General features: G+C 36.1%; 1 protein-coding gene across 2 annotated transcripts in view; it reads left to right on the forward strand.

The window, feature by feature from the left end:
* LRRK2 (leucine rich repeat kinase 2) overlaps positions 1–19,009 on the forward strand; it is a 207,551-nt gene extending 188,542 nt beyond the window's left edge. The window contains exons 45-51 of one of the 2 annotated variants that reach the window (XM_027542587.1): positions 514–707; positions 2,177–2,249; positions 3,305–3,489; positions 13,777–13,929; positions 15,168–15,376; positions 17,219–17,290; positions 18,142–18,879. In XM_027542587.1, the coding sequence (XP_027398388.1) occupies positions 514–707; positions 2,177–2,249; positions 3,305–3,489; positions 13,777–13,929; positions 15,168–15,376; positions 17,219–17,290; positions 18,142–18,263 (1,008 nt within the window). In that variant the 3' untranslated portion in view covers positions 18,264–18,879. Of the gene's footprint in view, positions 1–513; positions 708–2,176; positions 2,250–3,304; positions 3,490–13,776; positions 13,930–15,167; positions 15,377–17,218; positions 17,291–18,141 lie in introns of both variants that reach the window. The other variant, XM_027542585.1, reaches the window with a different exon arrangement.
* The last annotated feature ends 6,026 nt before the right edge of the window (positions 19,010–25,035 follow it).

The raw sequence follows: 25,035 nt of genomic DNA on the forward strand, positions 1-25,035 counted from the left end.
ACTTCTGAACAAGCCAGCTCCCTGTGGGCTGAAGGTAATGAAGGGTGCAGCTTTGAGCTCTTAGTAGCCAACACTCAGAGCACCTGAGGGTGGCTGATAGAGGAGATCTGGGCTTGGCTTTTACAAGATGGGTCACTAATTGTATTGGGAAATATAAGGTAAATTTCTAGACTTAAAAAATTTAATATTTTGATAGTTGCTTTGAAATGTGTTATGCCTAAATATTATTCTTAAGGTTGAACAGTGTTCTTGTGTTATTTTGAGTGAGAAATGATACTGAAAATAATTTTCAGTTTTTAAATTTTAGTTTCAGGTACATTCTAGACAGACCTTTTTTTTTTTCCTTTGCCAGTTAACTCATTTATTGTTGCAAGTTAAATAAAATCGTCACTGTTTTTAAAATTAAAAGCAAGAAGATAAAAAGTTAAATATGTGAATTACATAATTCTGTACAAATTCTAGCCACTTACGGTAGACCAAAGTCCTTTAGAGTGTGTTTTCTTTTCTTACTAGGAAGTTACTGATAGTAGAATTCTGTGCCTTGCCTTGGTGTATCTTCCTGTTGAAAAGGAAAGTTGGATTGTGTCTGGAACACAGTCTGGCACGCTCCTCGTTATTAATACTGAAGATGGGAGAAAGAGGCATACCCTTGAAAAGATGACTGATTCTGTTACTTGCTTGTATTGCAATTCCTTTTCCAAGCAAAGGTAAGACAGTGAATTTGACCTTGAAGGAGCATTACCTGTCTTTTAGTTGACTTAATTATGTGCAAAATTGTTACAGTATCAGCACATGCAAATTTTTAACATTTTCCCATTGGTTGCATGTATTAAAGGCAATTATAGGAGGCCTCAAAGATATTGGTGTTTTCCCATATACAGATCAGGCTGAAGCAGTTTAAAAATAGGTCAGTCAAGGGCGCCTGTCAGCAGAGTGGGGAGAGGGCTGCAGGCTGGAGGAAGTACCTGAGGGAGGCGGGAAGAGTCGGGGCTGCGGCCTCAGGAGACGCTGGGGAGGAGGGCTGGGTGCCTGCTGGCCAGGATGTGCTTGTCAGCCCAGCACCCGGATGTGGGTGCATGGCCTCTGATCCCGCAGAGCCCCTAGGGCTGGCGGAGTCAGTTCTCCGTGTGTGTGTGTGTGTGTGTGTGTGTGTGTGTGTGTGGCGGCGGGGGGGGGGGGGCCCTACAAGACCTCAACTATGGCTCTAACGCTTTACAACTCATGACAGCAATTTACTTTCGTAGGGCTTCTACCAAAAAGAGTTCTTATTCTTTGTCTGAATGCATGTATATCGATAATCTGTTATATGCCTCTAAAGCATAGCACTTAACTACCAGATTGAAAAAAATAACAAAAACAAAAACTTCAGTAAATGAATTCATAAGTTGTTAATAGGTGAAAATGGCTTAAACATTATCGTTATTGAAATGAGAGAATTTCAGATATGAGTGATAGATTAGTTGCTGTAATATTTGGGGCGGTATGATTTCCATGAGGCATTTAGATTATATGTCATATCCTTCAGTCAGTACCAGAAAATAAATAAGTATTAGAAAAATGTGAAGTCCAAGTTTTGGTAGCTGAATTATAAACTCCATTGGCAATGATCCAAAAATTATTGTTGGATACTGTCAAAAATTTCATCAGAGGAAGTCAAATAGGCAAGGAAGATTTCATATTTAAGATAATTGCAATAGGGGAGAGGAATTGAACTCAGCTCTGCTGAAATAAAAGATGGGGGAGTTTTTAAACCCTTTAACGAGCTAGTGGAAAAGTGCTGAAGGACTTTGGGGGAGGAGGAGGGTCAATGTGATTAGGCCATCTGTGTTTGCTGATCATTGCTTATTGAAATTGAGCTCCTACTGTCTTACAAAGACTAAGAGAAGGCACATCATCCTTCCTGATGACATTTCAGAGACGGCTCCCAAATCTTTGAGAAAGTCATTCTTAGATTATAAAACTTGCAAGGGTCTAGGAGAAGATCTGCATTTTAAATGGGCCAAGAAAGAAGTTATAATTTATGTTTTCTCAAGTGAATGCTGTAAGGAAAGGGAGGTCAGGGCCAACAACCAGGAAAAAAACCTGTCTAAAGTTTAGTTAAGCTAGGGGGAATGTGAAGCCATCTTGGTCAATATAATCATTCTTTTTATAACAATTTTGACATTTTTTCTTTTAGCAAGCAAAAAACTTTCCTTTTAGTGGGAACTGCTGATGGCAACTTAGCGATTTTTGAAGATAAAAGTGTTAAGGTAAATATTGAACACATTCTGCATCAAAATTTAAATTGTTTCATGTTTATTCATCAACACCCTCCTTCTGATTATAAACTCCTTGACACCAAGGATCATGTATTCTGTTTTTTATCTTTTCATTGCTTCAGAAAGTCTTGTACACAATAGATTCTCTATAAGTACTTGCTGATTAACTGTGTATATGAATGAACCAAGGAAAAATTGATAAATGAGATCTGATTTATAATAGTCTTAGTGATGGAAATAATTCCATTTTTATATAAGTGAAGTAGATAATTTCTTATAACTGTATTGTGGAAAAGATAAGGGAAACAAGTTTTAAGTCTGGGCTTGCTATCAACCTATTCTTTAATCTTGAAGAAATCATTTGACTTTCTGTTCTTAAGATTCACATTTATCATTAAAGCATTGATTTCTCCACCCTTCATTCATCTGTGGTTCCATCTAGTCATTTAACATCCTATCCATTCATACTCTTTGTTAGCAAAAAAGCTTATTATCTAATGAGAGACAAATAATTATAGTAGAATTTTTAGGTTACTGCTGTACAAATTTTGCATGGAGAAGCGAAGAGATTGGTTACAAAGATAATTGAATACTATTTGAATTAAATCCTGTTTTTATAAGCCATTTGAAAAATTTATCCTGGATTTTTATTTTTATACCTCTAACCATTTAAGCAGAGAAGGCAATGGCACCCCACTCCAGTACTCTTGCCTGGAAAATCCCATGGACGGAGGAGCCTGGTAGGCTGAAGTCCATGGGGTCGCTAAGAGTTGGACACGGCTGAGTGACTTCACTTTCACTTTTCACTTTCATGCATTGGAGAAGGAAATGGCAACCCACTCCAGTGTTCTTGCCTGGAGAATCCCAGGGACAGGGGAGCCTGGTGGGCTGCCGTCTATAGGGTTGCACAGAGTCGGACACGACTGAAGTGACTTAGCAGCAGCAACCATTTAAGAGGAAAAGTAGTTTTTAGGAAGCTCAAATTTTACACTGTTTCACTCTGTAGATACTCAATTTACTGAATGTGTTTTCTCTTTTTGGCGAAGTGTAAAGGAGCCACTCCTTTGAAGATACTCAACATAGGAAATGTCAGCACTCCACTGATGTGTTTGAGTGAATCTGTGAACTTAACTGAAAAAAACATTATGTGGGGAGGATGTGGTACAAAAGTTTTCTCATTTTCTGATGATTTCACCATTCAGAAACTCATTGAGACCAGGACAAATCAGCGGTGAGTTATTCCTTTCTGTGCAGCTAATTTACCATTTTATTGTATATTCTTTGTAATCATGTCAATAATACTGTCTGTAATTTCCAACAAAAATCTTTCAAAATGCATACATTATTTTTCTGTTGTAAATGTAAATATTCATTATGAAACTTAGAAAGCACAGGAACGTTAAAAAAATCACCCAGTCTAATCACATTTGGGATAGAATATGAAAATCCATGGTAATTTTGTAGTGTTTATCAATTTAAATTTTTATCATTTTCATTATCTCCATTTCAAATTAAACATGGAATTTGAAAGACAATCAACTCATTATTTTACTAAAGATATGAATTTTACACATATATTTTGGATAATTTTCTTTGTTCTTTCTTTTTTTATTGAGATATTGTTGATTTACACTATTATATAAATTTAAGCTATACAACATAGGGATTTGAAATTTTCAAAGGTTGTATTCCATTTATAGTTATTATAAAATATTGGCTACATTCCCTGTGTTATATGGTATATCCTTGTAGCTTATTTTATACATAGTAATTTGTACTTCTTAATGTTCTAACATTATCTTGGCCCTCCCCTCTTTCCTCTCTGCACTGGTAAACACTAGTTTGTTCTCTGTATCTTTGAGTGTGTTTTAATTTTGTTATATTCACTAGTTTGTTTTATTTTTTAGATTCTACATATAAGTGAGATCAAATAGTATTTGTCTTTCTTTGACTTATTTCACTTAGCATAATAACCTCTAAGTTCATCCATGTTGTTGCAAATGGCAAAATTTCAATCATTTTATTGGTGGGTATTATTCTCTTGTATATTTATACATACCATATCTTCTTTTTTCATTCATCTGATGGTGGACACTTAGGTTGCTTCCATATCTTGCTTATTATTAGAGTGCTTATATCATTTCAAATATATATATATATATATATATATATATTTTGGATAAATTCCCAGGAGTGGAATTTTTGGGTCATATGGTAGTTCTATTTTTAGTTTTTTGAGGAATCTAAATTTATTTCCCTGGTGGCTGCACCATTTTCACAACCAGTGCACGAGGTTTCCCTTTTCTCCACACTCTTGCCAATGCTTGTTATTTGTGGTCTTTTTGATGATAGCCATTCTGACAGGTGTTAGGTGATACTTCACTGTGGTTTTAATTTGAGCTTCTCTGATGATACTGATGGTAAGCATCTTTTCATGTGCCTATAGATCATCTGTATGTCTTCTTTGGAAAAATGCCTATGGGTCTCTGTCCTTTTATTAATTTTGTTTTGTATTTTTAATGTTGATTTATAGGAGCTATTTGTATATTTTGGATATTAACACCTTATCAGTCACATAATTTGCAAATATTGTCTTCTATTCAGTAGGTTGTCTTCATTTTGTTGATGGTTTCCTTCACTGTGCAAAAGTTTTTAAGTGTACTTAGCTCCTCCCATTTATTTTTGCTATTATTTTCTTTGCTTTAGGAGACAGACCCCCCAAAATTTATTGCTACAATTTATGTTAAGTGTTCAACCTATGTTTCCTTCTGGGAGTTTTATGATATCGAGTCTTGCATTCGAGTCTTTAATCTATTTTGAGTTTATTTTTGTATATGTTGTTAGAGACTCTTCTATGTTTCATTCTTTTCCATATACCTGTCTATTTCTCCCAGTACCATTTATTGAAGAGACTGTCCTTGCTCTATTGTACATTCTTATTCTTGCCTTCTTTGTTGTAGATTAATTGAACATAAGTGAGTGGGTTTATTTCTGGTCTCTTGTATTTCATTGATATGTGTGTCTTTTTTGTGCCAATTCCATACTATTTTGATTACCATAGCTTTGTAATCTAATCTGAAGTCAGAGCCTGTGATTCCTCCAGTTACGTTCTTTCTCAAGATTGTTTTTGACTATTTAAATCTTTTGTGTTTCCATACAAATTTTATGTTCTGTGAAAAATTCCATTGGTGTTTTAGTAGGGATTTCACTGAATATATAGATTGCCTTTGGGTAGTATAGTCATTTTGACATTATTAATTCTTCCAGTCCATGAACATGGTATATCTTTCCATTGGTTTCTGTCTTCTTGTTTCTTTCATCAGTCTTAGAGTTTTCTGAGTACAGATCTTTTATCACCTCAGTTCAGTCGCTCAGTCATGTCCAAATGTCCGACTCTTTGCCACCCCATGTCGTCCCCTTCTCCTCCTGCCCCTAATCCCTCCCAGCATCAGAGTCTTTTCCAATGAGTCAACTCTTCGCATAAGGTGGCAAAGTATTGGAGTTTCAGCTTCAACATCAGTCCTTCCAATGAACACCCAGGACTGATCTCCTTTAGAATGGACTGGTTGGAGCTCCTTGCAGTCCAAGGGACTCTCAAGAGTCTTCTCCAATACCACAGTTCAAAAGCATCAATTCTTTGGTGCTCAGCTTTCTTCACAGTCCAACTCTCACATCTGTACATGACCACTGGAAAAACCATAGCCTTGACTAGCCGGACCTTTGCTGGCAAAGTAATGTCTCTGCTTTTGAATATGCTACTAGGTTGGTCATAACTTTCCTTCCAAGGAGTAAGCGTCTTTTAATTTCATGGCTGCTATCACCATCTGCAGTGATTTTGGAGCCTAAGTGAAATGTGTCACTGTTTCCATTTTTTCCCCTTCCATTTGCCATGAAGTGATGGGACCAGATGCCATGATCTTAGTTTTCTGAATGTTGAGCTTTAAGCCAACTTTTTCACTCTCCTCTTTCACTGTCATCAAGAGGCTCTTTAGTTCTTCTTCACTTTCTGCCATATGGGTGGTGTCGTCTGCATATCTGAGGTTATTGATATTTCTCCTGGCATTCTTGATTCCAGCTTGTGCTTCTTCCAGCCCAGCGTTTCTCATGATGTACTCTGCATATAAGTTAAATAAGCAGAGTGACAATATACAGCCTTGACGTACTCCTTTTCCTATTTGGAACCAGTCTGTTGTTCCATGTCCAGTTCTAACTGTTGCTTCCTGACCTGATATAGTTTTCTCAAGAGGCAGGTCAGGTAGGTTTATTCCTTGTTATTTTATTCTTTTTGATGCAGTTGCTAATGGAATTGTTTCCTTAATTTCTCTTTCTGATTGTTTGTTGTTAGTGTATGGAAATGCAACAGATTTCTGTATCCTGCAATTTTATTGAATTCATTAATGAGCTCTACTAGTTTTCTGGCAGTGTCTTTAGGATTTTCTATGTGTAGTATCTTATTTAACTTATATGCAGAGTACATCATGAGAAACTCTGGGCTGGAAGAAGAACAAGCTAGAATCAAGATTGCCAGGAGAAATATCAATAACCTCAGATATGCAGATGACACCACCCTTATGGCAGAAAGTGAAGAGGAACTAAAAAGCCTCTTGATGAAAGTGAAAATATAGAGTGAAAAAATTGACTTAAAGCTCAACATTCAGAAAACTAAGATCATGGTATCTGGTCCCATCACTTCATGGGAAATAGATGGGGAAACAGTGGAAATGGTGTCAGAATTTATTTTTGGGGTCTCCAAAATCACTGCAGATGGTGATTGCAGCCATGAAATTAAAAGACGCTTACTCCTTGGAAGGAAAGTTATGACCAACCTAGCCAGCATATTAAAAAGCAGTGACATTACTTTACCAACAAAGGTCCGTCTAGTCAAGGCTATGGTTTTTCCAGTACTCATGTATGGATGTGGGAGTTGGACTATAAAGAAAGCTGAGTGCCGAAGAATTGATGCTTTTGAACTGTGGTATTGGAGAAGACTCTTGAGAGTCCCTTGGACTGCAAGGAGCTCCAACCAGTCCATTCTAAAGGAGATCAGTCCTGGGTGTTCATTGGAAGGACTGATATTGAAGCTGAAACTCCAATATTTTGCCACCTCATGTGAAGAGTTGACTCATTGGAAAAGACTCTGATGCTGGGAGGGATTGGGGGCAGGAGGAGAAGGGGATGGAAGAGGATGAGATGGCTGGATGGCATCATCGACTCAGTGGACATGGGTTTGGGTAGGCTCCAGGAGTTGGTGATGAACAGGAAAGCCTGGTGTGCTCAAGTTCATGGGTTTGCAAAGAGTCAGACACGACTGAGTGACTGAACTGAACTGGACTGAACTGAATTTTCTAAATTTACTGAGGCTTATTTTTTGGTCTAGCATGTGACCTATCCAAGAGTATGTTACATGTGTACTTGAAAAGAATGTGCATTCAAATGCTTTTGAATAGAATGTGCTTCAGTTTATATATGTGTAAAATTCATCTGGTATGATTTGTTATTTAAGGCCAGTATTTCCTTATTGATTTTCTGTATGGATGATCTGTCCATTGATGTAAGTAGTGTGTTAAGGTCCTCAACTATTACTGTATTACTGTTGATTTCTCCCTTTATTTCTGTTAATATTTGGTTTATATATTTAGGTTTTTCTATGTTGGGTGAATATAACAATTGTTATATCTTTTTTGAATGATCCCTTGATCATTATGTAATGTCCTTCTTTGTTTCCTGTAAAAGTCTTTGTTTTGAAATCTATTTTTCTGTTATAAGTATCGCTGCCCAGCTCTTCTTAAATTTCCATTTGCATGGAATACCTTTTTCTGTCCCTGAACTTTCAGTCAGTTTTATATCTGAATTGAGTCTTTGTAGGCTGCAGATATACAAATCTTGTTTCTGTATCCATTTTACCACTCTGTCTTTGATTAAAGCATTTAGTCCAATTTACATTTAAAATAGTTATTCATATGTATGTTCTTTTTGCCATTTTGTTAAATGTGTTGAGTTTGTTTTTGTAGGTGCGTTTTGTTCCTTTCTTCTTTTGTTCTTTTCTCTTGTATTTTGATAAATATCTTTAGTGCTTTATTCCTTTTTCTGTTTGTATCTATTATAGACTTTTGGCTTGTCACTACTGTGAGTTTTACATGTGGAAATATATATGGAAAAAAATACAAGTGAGAATCTCTCAGTTGTGTCTGACTCTTTTCAACCCATGGTGTAGCCTGCTAGGCTCTTCTGACCATTGAATTTTCCAGGCGAGAATACTGGAGTGGGTAACCATTCCCTTCTCCACGGGATGTTCCCGACCCAGGGATCAAGCCCAGGTCTCCTGCATAGCAGGCATAGTCTTTAACTGTTTTAAGTTGCTGATCTCTTAATTTCAAATACATTTTATCAACCTTGCATTTGTACTCTCCTCCCCTCACAATTATGATTTTTGATACCATATTTTACATATAATTTCTTTGCATGTCTCTTACCTTCTTATTGTGGATATACAGGAATTTACTACTTTTGTCTTTTACCCTTACTACTAGCTCTGTGTGTGGATGCTTTCCTATCTTTAGCACCAGTTTGCCCTTACTGATGAAGTTTTTCAATTTATAATTTTCAATTTTCTTGTGGCCCTTCCTTTATCACTTAAAGAGTTACTTTAACATTTCTTGTGAGGCTGGTTTAGTTGTGCTGAACTTTTTTAGCTTTTGCTTGTCTGTGAAGTTTTTGATTTCTCCATCAAATCTGAATGAGAGCTTTGCTGGATAGAGTATTCTTGGTTTTTAAGTTTTTCCCTTTCATCATTTTAAATATACCATACCACTTCCTTCTGGCCTGCAGAGTTTCTGCTGAAAAATAAGCTGATAACATTATGGGAATTCCTTTGTATATTATTTGTTGTTTTTCTCTTTTATTATAATATTATCTCTATATCTTTATTTTTTATTTTAGTTAAATAATTTTAATTAAATAAATAAATACTGTGTCTTGGTATGTTTGTTTTTGAGTTAATCCTCTATGGAACTCTGCTTTCTGAATTTATATATTTCCTTTCCCAGGTTAGGGAATTTTTCATCTGTTATAACTTCTATTATGCTCTCAGCTCCTTTCTTTCTGTCTCTCTTCTTCTTCTTGGACCCCTATTCACTTTATAGTGAATATTATTGGGCTTGATGTTGTCCCAGAAGTCTCTTAAATTGTCCTCATGTCTTTCATTATTATTTTTTTTTCTGTTAAGCATCATTGATTTCCACGACTGTTTCTTCCAGGTTATTGATTCATTCATCTGTATCATTTAATCTACTATTGATTTCTTCTAGTACATTTTAAATTTCACTTATATTCTTTATCTCTGTTTGGTTGTTGTTTGTATTTTATAAATCTTTGTTAAAACTTCTAATGTCTTGCTCTGTGCATCAATTCTCTTGAGTTCTTTGATCATTTTTATGATCACTACTCTGAACTCTTTATCAGGTTGATTGCCTAACTCAACTTTACTTAGCTCTTCTTCTAGAGTTTTATCTTGTTTCTTCATTTGAAACATGTTCCTCTGTCACTTAATTTTGCTTAAATTGCTTTTTTATATTAACTTATCTGGTAGGTTGGTTATGTTTTCTGACTTTGAAGAACTGGCCTTTTGCAGGAGACACCTTTTGTTCTCAGCAGTGTATTCCCCTCTCATCACCAGTGCCATATTCTCTACAGTTTCCCGCATGAGGGCTGCAAGGGTCTTTCTGTTGCAGCTGACGGACTATGTGAGCAGTCTGCTAAACTTGGTCGGCTGGTCCATTTGGTTGCTCAATCTTGCCTTGTATGGAGGCTGAGATGACCTCTGGTTTGTGGTACTGGGTTATCAGGCATCTGATTGTGGAACTTTGGGGAGCCCTGGACTTTTGCTGGGTTACTGGTGGGTGGAGTCAGGGTCCAGGAGACCCAGGGGCTATTGCCTGCCCATCAATGGATAAAACCAGGTCATGGAGCTAGTGTGGCTTACTGGAAAGCAGAACCAAGTCCTGGATTCTTGTTTCAGGGCTAAGGAGTCCCAGAGCATGTTGTTGGTGGGTGGGACTGGTTCCTGAAATATCTGGCTGTGTGGCCTCTGGTTTCTTGAAGCTTGTGTTGGCCTGCCCGTGTCTGTGTCCCCTGGGTGAGCTGCAGTTGCCTCCTAACCCAGTTTCTGCCTTCTAGTCCAGACTATGTGGTGTATGCCCTTTAAGTGTGAATTCTCTGTTTTCCTCAGCCCTCTGGGACTCCCGAAAGCAAGCCCCACTGCCATTCAATACGAAATGCCCTGGGGGCTCATCTTCCTGGTGCAGGGCTTCTGGGTTGGAGAGCTTAAAGTGGGGTTTGAACTTCTCACTCCTTTGGGAGTGCTTCTGCAGTTGTAAATATTCTCCCATTTGTGAAGCGCCTACCTGGGGGTATTGGATTGGACTATATCATGGCCCAGTCCCTTTTACCTCTCTCAATTTGATTTCTTCTTTGTATTTTTGGTTGTAGAAGATCTTTTCTGGTAGGTTCTAGTCTTTTTTTAATCTATGATTGTTTTTCAAATAGTTGTGATGGTGTGCCTGTGAGAAGAGGTCGGCTCAGGGTCTTCTCCTCCACTTATCTTGCACACTTTCCCTGTGGATAATTTTAACTATTGATTGTAGGAAATGAACCTTAGGAATTAAGTCCTCTCTAGAGTTGATAATTATGCAGACATTTCCTCAAAAGAAAAGTTATACCAATTTCAAGCAGAATAAAATAAAATATAAACCTTGTTCCAATTTGTTGTTTCAGTTTTTTAAATTGTGTTTTAATGAAAGCATTGCAGTTGGTTCTTATTCATCATATTCCTCAGTGAGAAGCAGTGTAGGGTTTGGATAAGAGCATAGATTGTTCATATCTGGCTTTGTCATGTATTGGTTATGTGAACTTGGCAAGCTCTTCTCAAATCTTCAGTCCTCTCTAACCTGAGGGTGGTAATGTACCCTGTCTCAAAGAGATACTTGAAAAACTAAAGAATAAAAAGTAATATAAGGAACTTGATATGAGATCCAGCACTTGGTAAGCTCTCAATAAATGTTAGATAATTATCATGGTTATTATTAGCTTTAAGTGAGAAATCTTTATCTCAGGGCATATCCTAGTTTTTCAACATCCATCTAATTGCCCAAGACTGAAACTTGGGAAAAATCCTTGATTCTTCTATTTCTAATTCTTTATCCAGTTGATGCTCTTCTTGACTCTCAAATATGTATACTTCTTACTGTTTGCTGCTACCATGGGCCAAGCTGCCATCTACCATCAAAGGCCTGGCCATTTTAACAATAGCAGAGAGTTCTCAAACCTCTGATTGTCTTCCCTTCAATCCATTCCCAACATTCAGGCAGAGGGATTGTTCTAAAATGCAAATCAAGCTGATGCCACTCTCCTGCTGAGAAGTGATCAGTGATATTCCAATGTCCTTTGCATGAAGTCCAAGTTCCTTGAGATGACTTACCAGACTTTCATGATTTAGTCCTTGCTCATCTCTGTAGATTCATATTTTGCAACCTCCTTACCCTCTGTGCCTTAGCCAAAATGAATTTGTCTCAGTTTTGAAGACAGCATGCTCCCTTTCACTCCAGTCTTTACATATGGTTCTTTGTTTTTCTGGATGACTACTATGCCTCTTGTCTGTTTAGTCTAAGAGTCACTTCTGAGTGGCTGTCTGTGATCCCACTGTGGCAATTAGGTGCCTTAGATTTTTTTTCTTCCATTGTATTTGTTATTTCCCCTCATAATAGCTGTCACAAAAGTTTATAAATGTACTTTTAAAAATAATTTTCTCAATACCACTAGACATACTGCTTAATTGGCTGCACATTAGAAGCCACTAGGTAGCTAAAAATAATCTGATGCCCAAGACCTGCCTCAAAGCAATTAAAGCAGATGAATTAAGACTGGGGTGGGTCCCCCATGTTTGTATTTATGTTTGACTCTCAAGTGATTCTAAAGTGTGGTCAGAGTTCAGATACACTGCTATATATGGTAAGTTCTCATGCATGAGGATTTTCTGTTGTTTTTTTTTTCCCGGAGATTTGTTTCCTAGCATGTGGTAAATATTTGGTTAAACGTATTCTCACTTGGGCTTCCCAGGTGGCGGTAGTGGCAAAGGACCTGCCTCCCAGTGTAGGAGATGTAAGAGACACGGGTTTGATTGCTGGGTTGGGAAGATCCCCTGGAGAAGGAAGTGGCAACCCACTCCAGTATTCTTGCCTGGAGAATCCCATGGACAGAGGAGCCAGGCGGGCTATAGTTCGTAAGGTTGCAAAGAGTCAGATATGACTGAAGCAATTTAGCATACACGCACATTCTTATTCTGTAATTTCCACTTTTAACCAACTTAAACAGGCCTGAAGATATAAGAAGAAAAGCATCCCCCTCCCCGCATTCTTGTATTTTACATAGAATGTTATGAGGTCATGGTATCAATTAGCCCCCTAAATTCCCTTTAAGATTTGGAATATAGGTGCTTTACTAGATAGAATGGCCATAAATATCAGGCTCTCAAAGATATTCATTTTCAGAAAGAGATTAGGACCCAGTTTCACAGACACTTGGAAATATCACAGACACTTCTCAGAAGTTGTCACCCATTGTCTAATATCTCTCTCCAATTAGGAAGATACCATGGCAAACAGACAGGGTAGTGTCAGGACATACTAATGAATATGATTTTATATTTAATAATATCTGTAATATCATTATAGATTAATATTTTATATTTAATGCATCAGTTATGGAAAAAGGAATGACTGGTCTGTTTCAGTAAGTCAGGGAAGAATTTGAGAGGAGCTGACATTTAAATTAAGCCTTGAAGTACAACTTGGAGTTTGCCATGCAGATGGGGCCTTTGGTTGCCAATCTGTTTGTGAAATGCCAAATATACTAGGTTGGAAGGTAGATGTTTAAAAATGTCTGTCATTTTCCTTTATTTTCAAAGGGGAAAGAAAAATGACAATTTGCATTCTAATATTTGGATGATGGTGTGGATTTTTTTCCCCCATACCTTGACTAGCTTGTGTTGAGGCAGATATATTTTAATATTTGAAGACTGCCACTAAGGTGGATTTAAAGGTCTTATGATTTTAAGTGTAAATGGGTGACCCTTAATATCCCAGTCATTCTTGACAATGTGGATTTTTTTTTCAGTATTATAAAGTTACAGATATTATGATGATTTTCTTAGACATCAAGATACTTTACATATTCAGATAAAATAATATTCTATAAATAACCAGATAAAACTGAAATTAATAAAATAGAAAATAAAATAGGAAGCAAATTTAAATTTTATTATCAAGGAAGAAATATGAAGTAACCAGAAGTAGGTGAAGTATCAAAGTATTCTGTTCAGAATGGTTAGGGGATAATATGAAATAATTGCTTCTTTTTCAAAATAGTGTTAATCCTTTATATGCATTAAGAGCTAATATGAAGTTGTATTACATTTGAAAATAATAAAAAAAAAATTAAATGACATTCTTTTCTTTCCCTCTAGATTTTCCTATGCATCTTTCTGTGATTCCAACATCATAGCAGTGGTGGTAGACACGGCTCTTTATGTTGCTAAGAAAAATAGCCCATTTGTGGAAGTGTGGGATAAGAAGACTGAAAAACTCTGTGAACTAATAGATTGTGTGCACTTTTTAAAGTAAATTAATATTTTCTTTAATTTCTTTTATTGTGGAAAGAGTACTATGGGACCTGTCTGCTTAACAAATGTTTAAGTGTGCACTGTGTTGTTGAATGTAGGTACAGTGTCATTGCTTCTTTATTTCATGCCTGTAAGAACTGTCCTTACCCTTCAGATTTCACAGAGGGAGAAATTATGGCTTATTTTTCTTCCTTTATACTTCTAAATAGATAAATGTTAAAAAAAATTTAGAAACAAAATCGTTAATAATTTTTGGCACCATCTGTTGGTATCCAGCAAATTTCGTCTTTGGAAAAAAATAGAATCATAATAGACATGGTTTCTTACATGTCTATTACAAAGTATTACAAAGAAAAAGTCACAAAACAATATAAAATCTGGGTGGAAAATGTGCTAGACTGACCAGGCTCAAGTGTGTAGGAGACTTCACATCACCCGCACACCTTGTGTGCTGCCGCTGGCGTCCAGGACCATCACCAGTTTTATTTGCTAGCTACTATATAGTTTTATTTTGGTTTTACTGTATAGAATTTTTTTTTTTTTATCTTCTAGAGAACATTTTGATTATATACCATATCTGTAAATTGAGATTTCAAAGTTTACTAACACTTTAGTTTTTCTCTGGATGGTGAGGAGATTTCTGTTTGGAAGACCTGACAGTTCTGCCTAGTCCTTTCCTAGAGTTCTAAAATTATTGGAATTTTTTACTTCTGGATACCTCATTTTTGTCATGAATTATTCATTAGCTCAGGAAAAAATTCAGTGATTTGGATTCATATCTTTTACATGTAGATGATTATAGTTTTTATTTTCTTTTATAACTTTTAAACTTCATGAAAAAATGTTGAAAGTAATGCTTTTTTTCTTTATATTGAACAGATACTATTCATTTTTTGCTGCATTGTATAGGTTTGTTATATATAAAAATTATATCCATCTTATTTATTTCAGAGTTTCTTGAAGTTGAGAGGCAATTGTTGTGTTATCTTTGATAATTTATGCTTTAAGTAGCAAAATGTGGCTCTTTGACATTCTATATTTAGCAAAATTTGACATTCTATATTTAGCAAAATTTCATATAATTTTAATGATATGTAATGATTCTTGTCATGTATTCATAATCCAAAATGTTGTATATATATATTATGTGTGTGTGTCTGTATATATAGTCACATTTATTTTATCTCTTTATTTTTGAACAAAAAGGATTAATGCATGCTTTCTTTATGGTTTAGGGAGGAACTGGTCAGAGTAAGCAAGGAATTGAAACACAAAATGTCTTATTCTGGGAGAGTGAAGACTCTCTGCCTCCAGAAGAACACTGCTCTCTGGATAGGAACTGGAGGAGGCCATATCTTACTCCTTGATCTTTCAACTCGTCGGATTATACGTATAATTCACAACTTTTGTGATTCTGTTAGAGTCATGATGACTGCACAGTTAGGCAAGTTTACTTCCTTTAAATCTTTTTTCATATTCTCTTAAGACTATAAGAATATGTTTTTTCTTCACTTCCCAACATTGTATGAAGTGTCTCAGAAATTCATAGTGAAATTTTGCAAGATATATTTTGAATAGGGGCCTTATAAGCATGAAGTGAGTAGATGTTTTTAGTCCCATAAGAGAAGCAGGTATTTCAAATGAACACTAAATTTAGGTCTTACTTTCTCTTTTTTCTTTATAATTAAGGCAAAAAATATATAATGTTATAAGCAGATGATTATTTTGATCTTAGTTTAAACTTTCTACCCTTGTTAAGGAATACCATTTAGTTTTTCTTTCTGTAAATAAATTTATATTTTTGTACAGTATATATTGCTACCAGTGTATATTCTTATAGCAATATATACTTCATAATCTATATACAAATATTGGGAAATCATTATGTTTTATTTACTTTATGTTTTCTGTTGTTCCTACTTTTCTACTCAACTATGAAGAAATCATGATAGCACATGATGCTCACACTTAACTCTTATTTTGACTAGTTATTTGCTTTAGGGAATAGACTTAGTATTTATACATAGTTGATCACAAAAATGGGCTTAAGTTCTATAAAACTAGAGTTTATGTAACTTTGGTGCTTCCCTGGTGGCTCTACAGTAAAAAAAATCCACCTGTAATGCAGACGTGAATTTGATCTCTGGGTCAGGAAGATTCCCTGGAGGAGACCATGGCAACCCACTCCAGTATTGTTGTTGGGAGATCCCATGGACAGAGGAGCCTGGTGGGCTACCATCCGTGGGGTCACAAAAGAGTCGGACATGACCTAGCTACTAAACAACATCAATGGATGTAACTTTAGCAAATGAATGATAAAAATGTTGGAACAGGATGAAGACAACAGTAAACTCCTTTTACAGGAATGTATTAAGGACAGACCAATGTTTCTCTTCAGTCTCACAAATTTTCCATGAATAGGTGTCAGAGTTGCAGGAAAGTTAGAATTAGGGGCGGACACGACTGAAGCGACTTAGCAGCAGCAGCAGCAGTGACTAACGACTGCCAGGACACTTGTTCATGCAAGCAAAGTAGTAGGTGTATGGGGGGTTGTCTCTCTAGTCTTACTCACCAAGGTTGTTGTATCCTTTAATTTGTATGTACTTGGTATCCAAATGGTTGTTCATTACTGACATTAAAGGGCAATTTCAATGGGTTTAATTGATTTTTTAAATAATTTAAACATAATATACAATATATGGCATGATCTAGCTTCACCTCAGTTTTCTCACCCTTGTCTTTTGCCGTATTCTTCTTTGCTCTTTCTGCTCCAGAAGAAAGTTCAGCCCCTCTTAAATACATGCTTCATCCTACCTCAAAGTTTTGTGTGTGCTGTTTCATTTTGCGTAGTTAACTTAGTTACTGTTTAGTAACTAATCTCATCACTAGACCATAAAACTCCATTTGTCTCTCTTTAATACATTCCTTTAAAAGGAACTTACACTCTCTCTTTGATATATAGCTTTTGTTGGAGGAGTAATATATAAATATTGAGCCCATTTTGCAGAGAATTTAAGCTGTTTTCTCAGATTCACACAATAAGAATCATAACAAGAAGGTAGATCAAATTTTCTAACTTTAAAAACGTACTGGTCACCTTGCAGAGTATTTTTCGTTCATCACCTTACAGAGTATTTTTTGTTCAAACTCAGTTGAGGGATCTCTTAAGTAGTGGAATTGTAAGTTAATTTCCAAGGTTTTTGTGTCTTAAAATATGAACTGTTGTACTCTTTAAAGTCCAACTTATTATATTGTTTTAACAGAACTCTTTTATTTTTTAATAAAGGAAGCCTTAAAAATGTCATGCTGGTTTTGGGGTATAACCGGAAAAGTGCTGAAGGTACACAACACCAAAAAGGTAATGTTTAATAGGATACTGTGTTCCAAGCAGACTGCAATGACATGAATGATTATAACATATTATGTTTTTATACATTTAGGTAAATATTACATATGCATACAACTTTAGGCATTTTTAATTGATAGCTTCTTTATAGTTCAAATAATCTAGAAATAAATCTTCAAAATTAAGTTTTAGTGATTTAGCAGTGTAATATATTTTTCTGGTGAAGTAGAGCTAGCAACCACTATTAAATGAGAACTAGCTCAAACCCAACATGGGTATTTTTCCTTAGATCTTACCTACTCCGTATTATCCAAATCATAGTCTGATTTTGAAAAGTGTTTGAAAAAGCTTTATTCTTTCAGAAAATGAAGTTTTATGTTACTAAAGGTCCATTGTTAAAATTTAGTAGTTAGTTCTATAATGTATTTTAAAACACTTTCCAAATATAATTTCTTATAAATGGTAATAATTTAGTATGTTACTTTTATATGCATATGTGTATATTGTGTGTGTGTGTGTGTGTGTGTGTGTAGTCCCAGGTGGCACTAATGGTAAAGAACCTAGATGCCAGTGCAGGAGAATTAAGAGATCCAGGTTCCATCCCTGGGTCAGGAAGATGACCTGGAGGAGGGCATGGCAACTTGCTCCAGTATTCTTGCCTGGAAAATTCCATGGACAGAGGAGCCTGGAAGGCTACAGTTCATGGGGCCACAGAGTCAGGCATGACTGAGCACACACACACACACACACACATAAATATATACACACATACACATTGGTCCAACAGCTAAATATAAATTAACAAAAGATAAAAATGTTTCATGGCAGATCTTTGTAACATGATTTGTTTTTTGATTTTCTAGAGATACAGTCTTGCTTGTCTGTTTGGGACATCAATCTTCCACATGAAGTGCAAAATTTAGAAAAACATATTGAAGTAAGAAAAGAATTAGCTGAAAAAATGAGAAGAACATCTGTTGAATAAGAGAGATATTGGAAATCTTTATCTTTGGATAGAAAAATGGTTATCTTCTCTTATAAATATCTTTAAAAAATGTTTATGTATAAAAGAATAATTTCCACTACTTGCTGTTTGCTATATGTATATGAAGGAATGTTTATAGATTTTATTTTGTAAAAATGTACAAAATTGTTACCAGTGAAAATATATTTTAAAGAACTATTTTAAATGTAATATTTCTTATATATCCTAATTAAGTTTATGGATTAAGTAATAAAAGGGAATCTAAAAAGTACTTGATTGTAGTACTCATACTGAAATTTACAAAGTGGATAATTTTTTGTTTTGTTACTCATAATGAAGGTTATGTTTATTTTGCATTCTGTGATTAAGACAGGTCTATTGCTAGATTACCATCTATATATTCTGTGAAGTGGAATAAAAATAGAAAAGTTTAATACATTCCTTCTTAGATTGCTTTAAAATGCAGTTATCATATATACTTGTAAATAGACATTGAATTTGCACTAATGAAGCCCTTTGCTGGAACATGAGTTATTTTTGTTGCTGATGTAAACAATGCATCTCATACAACTTTATCTAAAACAAAATGCCATAAAATGTGCTGATAAGAAACTAACATGTTGTCAAAATCCTCCTATCCAAGAAAGATGTAGCTATTCTCTTTCCTATATTGCAACTCTGTCTTCAAATATGAAATCATAAAGTTTTATAATTGGTGTAAATAAAATGTTCAGTCTTTCAAGTGATATTGTTATATTTTAATTTTGATTTTAAGTGCTAAACCACACCACTGACTACTTGTTCCCAATCTTCTTCACTCCAAATATTAGTACTCATCTTTTTCCTTAATTTGTGACCTGCAAATTCTACATCAGTCAAAATAGAAACTATTTTCAGAATTATAGAATTCTACAACTCCCACTAAGACCATGGGGTAAGAATGTAACATTCCAGTTTGCTGAAACAGAAAGGAGCTTTAGCTATGATGGGTACCTGTTAACCTAGTCTTCTAAATTATACCTGAACTGTTTAAATAAATTCCTATAGTTGGAGTGTTGGGCTTCCTTGATAGCTCAGTTGGTAATGAATCTGCCAGCAATGCAGGGGACCCCAGTTCTATTCCTAGGTCAGGAATATCTGCTGGAGAAGAGATAGACTACCCACTCCAGTATTCTTGGGCTTCCCTTGTGGCTCAGCTAGTAGAGAATCTGCCTGCAGTGCAGGAGTCCTGGGTTCGATCCCTGGGTTGGGAAAATCCTCTGGAGAAGGGAAAGGCTACCCACCCCGGTATTCTGGCGTGGAGAATTGCATGGACCTTATAATCCATTGGGTTGCAAAGAGTTGGACACGACTGAGCAACTTTCACTTCACTTCACTTCCCTTCATAATAGGAGTGCCAGGGTCAAGTACCTAGGTAACCATTTAAGTGTCATTTCTGCTTTAAAAGAAATTTGGAGGGTGGGGAATGGTAAATCTGTTGGCCCTGGCCAAAATTTCTTATTTCAAACTATTCCCTGTGATAGGATGAAAGTGAAGTGAAACTGTTAGTTGCTTAGTCATGTCTGACTCTTTGCAACTCCATGGACTGAAGCCCACCAAACTCCTCTGTACATGGGATTCTCCAGGCAAGAATACTGGAATGGGTTGCCATTCCCTTCTCCAGGGGATTTTCCAAACCCAGGGATCGAACCTGGGTCTCCTGCATTGCAGGCAGATTCTTTACCATCTGAACCACCAGGGAAGCCTATAATAGATAACTAGTCTATTTAATAGACTCAAAACTGAGAATTTTATTATATGAAGCCTTTAAATTTATGTTAATGGTAATTTATGTATTTTTAACCCTGATTCTCCATTTTCAAAAGGATCTATGTTTTATTTGTTGTGTAGTTAAAAAAAAAAAAAGTCAGAAATAATGGAACTATTTGTTCCTGTGATATTTCTCATTGTTACTTTGTATTTACATGCCAGTTTTTCCAAAAGATAATTATGAAGAAATAAAAAATGAACATTGTATTTAAATGAAGTAATAAACATTTTAAAAGCACATTTGTGAATTTTAAAACTTTGTTTTGTTTTTCACATGTAAGTCTGTAATCCATCTAAACTTTGTATTAATCTGTGTATGTTACATTCCACTATAGGAGTTGCTAACTGAAGTGTTCTCCTGGAGTACAATCAGTTGTCAGGATATAAACCAGGATATAATCTCATATAATCTCAGGATATAATCCAGGATATAATTTCAGGATATAACCCAGTGGGCATAATATATTCTATTTTCAAATTCTCGTAGAAATTTTAAGAATTTTTCACTTGAGTACTATACAAAAAATAAGACCGATTTATTTAAAAAAATAGTCATTAATTTTTTTTTCTTCTATTTGGAACACTAAAAACACTACTACCATTATCAAAACATAAGTATTTACCATAATTAAAAATATACTTTTACATGGGAATTTTAGATGTAAAGAAAAAGGAGCCCCTATAAATCTAATTCTGGCAAGCATTGATTATGTGTGAACTATTTAGCTATTTTTCATCAAGACAGTAAGATATATATTGATGAAAGAGTGCAGAGGTAGCAAAAGAGATGGCCTTCTTGTCAGTTTCATTGCTGCTTACTGGTTTGCTTTTTATGTCCTGCTGCTGCTGCTAAATCACTTCAGTCATATCCGACTCTTAGCGACCCCATGGACTGCAGCCTACCAGGCTCCTCCGTCCATGGGATTTTCCAGGCAAGAGTACTGGAGTGGGTTGCCATGTCCTACATTGGTCTAAATTCCATGTCAGACTATTATAGCAAGGGGATTTCCTTGTGACAAAGTGGTAGCTGCAAACAGTTAACAGGATTTTTTTCTGCACTTACTGAAATAAACATATTAAGTGCAACTCTGTCAGTGGTGTTCACTATGGACATAATTTTTTAATATGAAAATCAGTGTGACTGATAGGATTTACGATTTTCTCTTCTCCAGTGAATTGCCTGCAGCTGCCTGTTTCCTGATGGTACATCCCTGTTCTGAATTGGGTAATATTTTGTGTTACAGGGTAGAGTGAGAATGCTCAGACTCTTTGTTATTAGCGGGAGGGTAACTGGGAGTAGAGAACAGGGTTGAGGTTGAAGATCATCCAGTAAAAACTCTTCTGCCTTAGCAAAGAATTACTTTTTTTGTAGGTAACTTTCATGTATTGCAATCAATCCCTTTTTGCTCCCCCTGCTACAATATAGGTTTTTTAAAAATTTATCTGCTTCATATCCACCATGTCTGAGCTACATTACAGACTAGCACAATACCCCTGGAACATAATCATATATGGGAAATTTAATTTGGCATTCTAAACCATCTATTAATTTCTTAAAAATTTCTGGACAGTCCCTTCTTATAAGAGGAAATTATAACATAAATGAGGTAATTTCAGTTTTATGTGACTAATGCTGCTGCTGCTAAGTCACTTCAATCGTGTCTGACTCTGTGTGACCCCATAGACGGCAGCCCATCAGGCTCCCCGATCCCTGGGATTTTCCAGGCAAGAACACTGGAGTGGGTTGCCATTTCCTTCTCCAAAGCATGAAAGTGAAAAGTGAAAGTGAAGTCGCTCAGTCGTGTCCGACTCTTAGCGACCCCATGGACTGCAACCTACCAGGCTCCACTGTTCATGGGATTTTCCAGGCAAGAGTACTGGAGTGGGTTGCCATTGTGTACTTGAATAAATCTGGGAGACTTGAATAAATTTGAGACACTGTAGCTCTTAATTCACAACTGATTTACAGATCAAATTAACATCACATGTGTTTCCAAAAAACATCAGGAGACTATTGAAAGTTGTTTTGGTTAGATGCCTAGAAAAAAAAAAAAAAAAAAAACTTAACATCTTCTCTGAAGGAATAGATATTTGTCCTTTTTCTCAAGTAACATAAGTTTTTAAAGACAAGTGTACATTTTAATATACAAAACCTACTAGTAAAGATGACAACATGAGAAAGAAGCTTCACGGTCAACTCAGAGCAAAAGAGGTCATCTAAGAAAACGATGTCAAAGTTTATTTTTGGGGGCTCCAAAATCACTGCAGATGGTGATTGCAGCCGTGATATTAAAATAAAAATAATAATAATAGAAAAATAAAAGATGGTTATTCATTGGAAGGAAAGTTATGACCAACCTAAATAGCATTTAAAAAAGCAGAGACATTACTTTGCCAACAAAGGTCCGTCTAGTCAAGGCTATGGTTTTTCCAGTAGTCATGTATGGATGTGAGAGTTGGACGATGAAGAAAGCTGAGTGCTGAAGAATTGATGCTTTTGAACTGTGGTGTTGGAGAAGACTCTTGAGAGTCCCTTGGACTGCAAGGAGATCCAACCAGTCCATTCTAAAGGAGATCAGTCCTGGGTGTTCTTTGGAAGGAATGATGCTAAAGCTGAAACTCCAGTACTTTGGCCACCTCATGCGAAGAGTTGACTCATTGGAAAAGACCCTGATGCTGGGAGGGGTTGGGGCAGGAGGAGAAGGGGATGACAGAGGATGAGATGGCTGGATGGCATCACTGACTAGATGGACGTGAGTCTGAGTGAACTCCGGGAGTTTGTGATGGACAGGGAAGCCTGGTGTGCTGCAATTCATGGGGTCACAAAGAGTCGGACACGACTGAGCAACTGAACTGAACTGAAGAGTCCAAATATTAGAACTGTGAAACAGAGTCTGCAAAAAAGATAAGCTTGAACATTTTTTCAGGTATCAGGAAACCGGAAGTATTGCATGACTAAGGAGATTTGAAAATGAACCAAGTGAAACTTCTAAAAAGGAGAAATACAATAGCTATAGTTAAAAGAAGCCATCTTTTTCTTTTTTGTTGTCTTTGCATTCAGAGAGCGCAGTGAAATTGAATCTTTTGTTGACTTACTTTTGGGGGCAAATATGCATGTGGCAAGCCATGTTCAGTCGTGTCTGACTCTGCTACCCCGTGGACTGACCTCCAGGATCCTCTGTCCATGGGATTTTCCCAGCAAGAATACTGGAGTGGATTGCCCTTTTTCCCTCCAGGTGATCTTTATGACCCAGGGATCAAACCTGTGTCTCCTGCATCTCCTGGGTCTCCTGCACTGCGGGCAGATTCTTTACTGCTGAGCCAGTGGGGTAGCCCCAAAATGTCATAGATTAGTTTAATAGCATTTTAGATGAACAAAAAGTTAGTGAACCTAAAGATAAGTCAAAAGATATTTTTTATAGTGCAGCAGGTATAGCAAAATAGATTAATCATGTATGCTGAGTAGTCAAGAATCCTGTGGGATGGGGTAAGAATTTCAATTTTCTGGTTGGACTATTAGAAGAAGGATAGGGGAGAAGTGTTTCTGAGGAGACAATGGCTAAGAAATGGCTAGAACTGATAAAAGATAGCAATCTTTATACAAGAAGACTTGAGAATTTAAATTAGGATGAACTAAAAGATAGCTCCACATAGACACACAATATAAAATAAAAGACCTGGGTGAATCTCATAAACATTGCATTGAGCAATTAAAGCCAAACATAAAGAATAAACATTTTGCTTCTGTTCATATAAAAATTAAAACAAAAATTGAGCTCTATTGTTTAAGTATGCATAGATACATGGCAAAACTAGAAGCAGTAAAGAAATGGTGATTACAAATGTCAAGACAGTGATCATCTTTATAAAAGAGGAAAGGAATTATTGCTTCTCAATCAGGCAGGTAGGGGATTCTAGGATGCTGGAAAATGTTTTATATCTAAAACATTGATGATTAGGTGGGGTTTGGTTGTATAAAAATTTCTAAATTATACATTTACATTTTATATACTTACTCATATCATCTTTCAATTAAAAATGAGATCATACTAATTTACCTGCACTGAATGAAGTAAATTGTCCTGAAGACATTTGCTAAAAAATGTTTCAAATTTCTGTAGTTCTTCTTATCTCTTTGTATTTAGTTTTTTAGTAGGGTATATGGTTTGATAGGGAACAAATCATTCTGAAACATTCCCTAGATAAGGAAATGTATCATTTATTGCTAGCTATTAGCAATTATTATCAATTATTATTATAATTGATCTAATATCAATTATTATTGCTAGCTAACATCATTGCACACTGCGTTACTCAGTTTTAACATTACAGTTAACATTATACACACAAAATAATTCTGAACTTCTAAGCTTAGAGTGTTGAGTATTAAGACATCAGATCAGATCAGTCGCTCAGCTGTGTCCGACTCTTTGCGACCCCATGAATCCCAGCAGGCCAGGCCTCCCTGTCCATCACCAACTCCCGGAGTTCACAGAGACTCATGTCCATCGAGTCAGTGATGCCATCCAGCCATCTCATCCTCTGTCATCCCCTTCTCCTCCTGCCCCCAATCCTTCCCAGCATCAGGGTCTTTTCCAATGAGTCAACTCTTCGCATGAGGTGGCCAAAGTACTGGAGTTTCAGCTTTAGCATCAGTCCTTCCAAAGAAATCCCAGGGCTGATCTCCTTCAAAATGAACTGGTTGGATCTCCTTGCAGTCCAAGGGACTCTCAAGAGTCTTCTCCAACACCAAAGTTCAAAAGCATCAATTCTTCGGTGCTCAGCCTTCTTCACAGTCCACCTCTCACATCCATACATGACCACAGGAAAAACCATAGCCTTGACTACACGGACCTTTGTTGGCAAAGTAATGTCTCTGCTTTTGAATATGCTATCTAGGTTGATCATAACTTTCCTTCCAAGGAGTAAGCATCTTTTAATTTCATGGCTGCAATCACCATCT

The sequence above is a fragment of the Bos indicus x Bos taurus genome, chromosome 5 (assembly GCF_003369695.1).
Source record: "Bos indicus x Bos taurus breed Angus x Brahman F1 hybrid chromosome 5, Bos_hybrid_MaternalHap_v2.0, whole genome shotgun sequence".
In the NCBI taxonomy this organism is placed as follows: domain Eukaryota; kingdom Metazoa; phylum Chordata; class Mammalia; order Artiodactyla; family Bovidae; genus Bos; species Bos indicus x Bos taurus.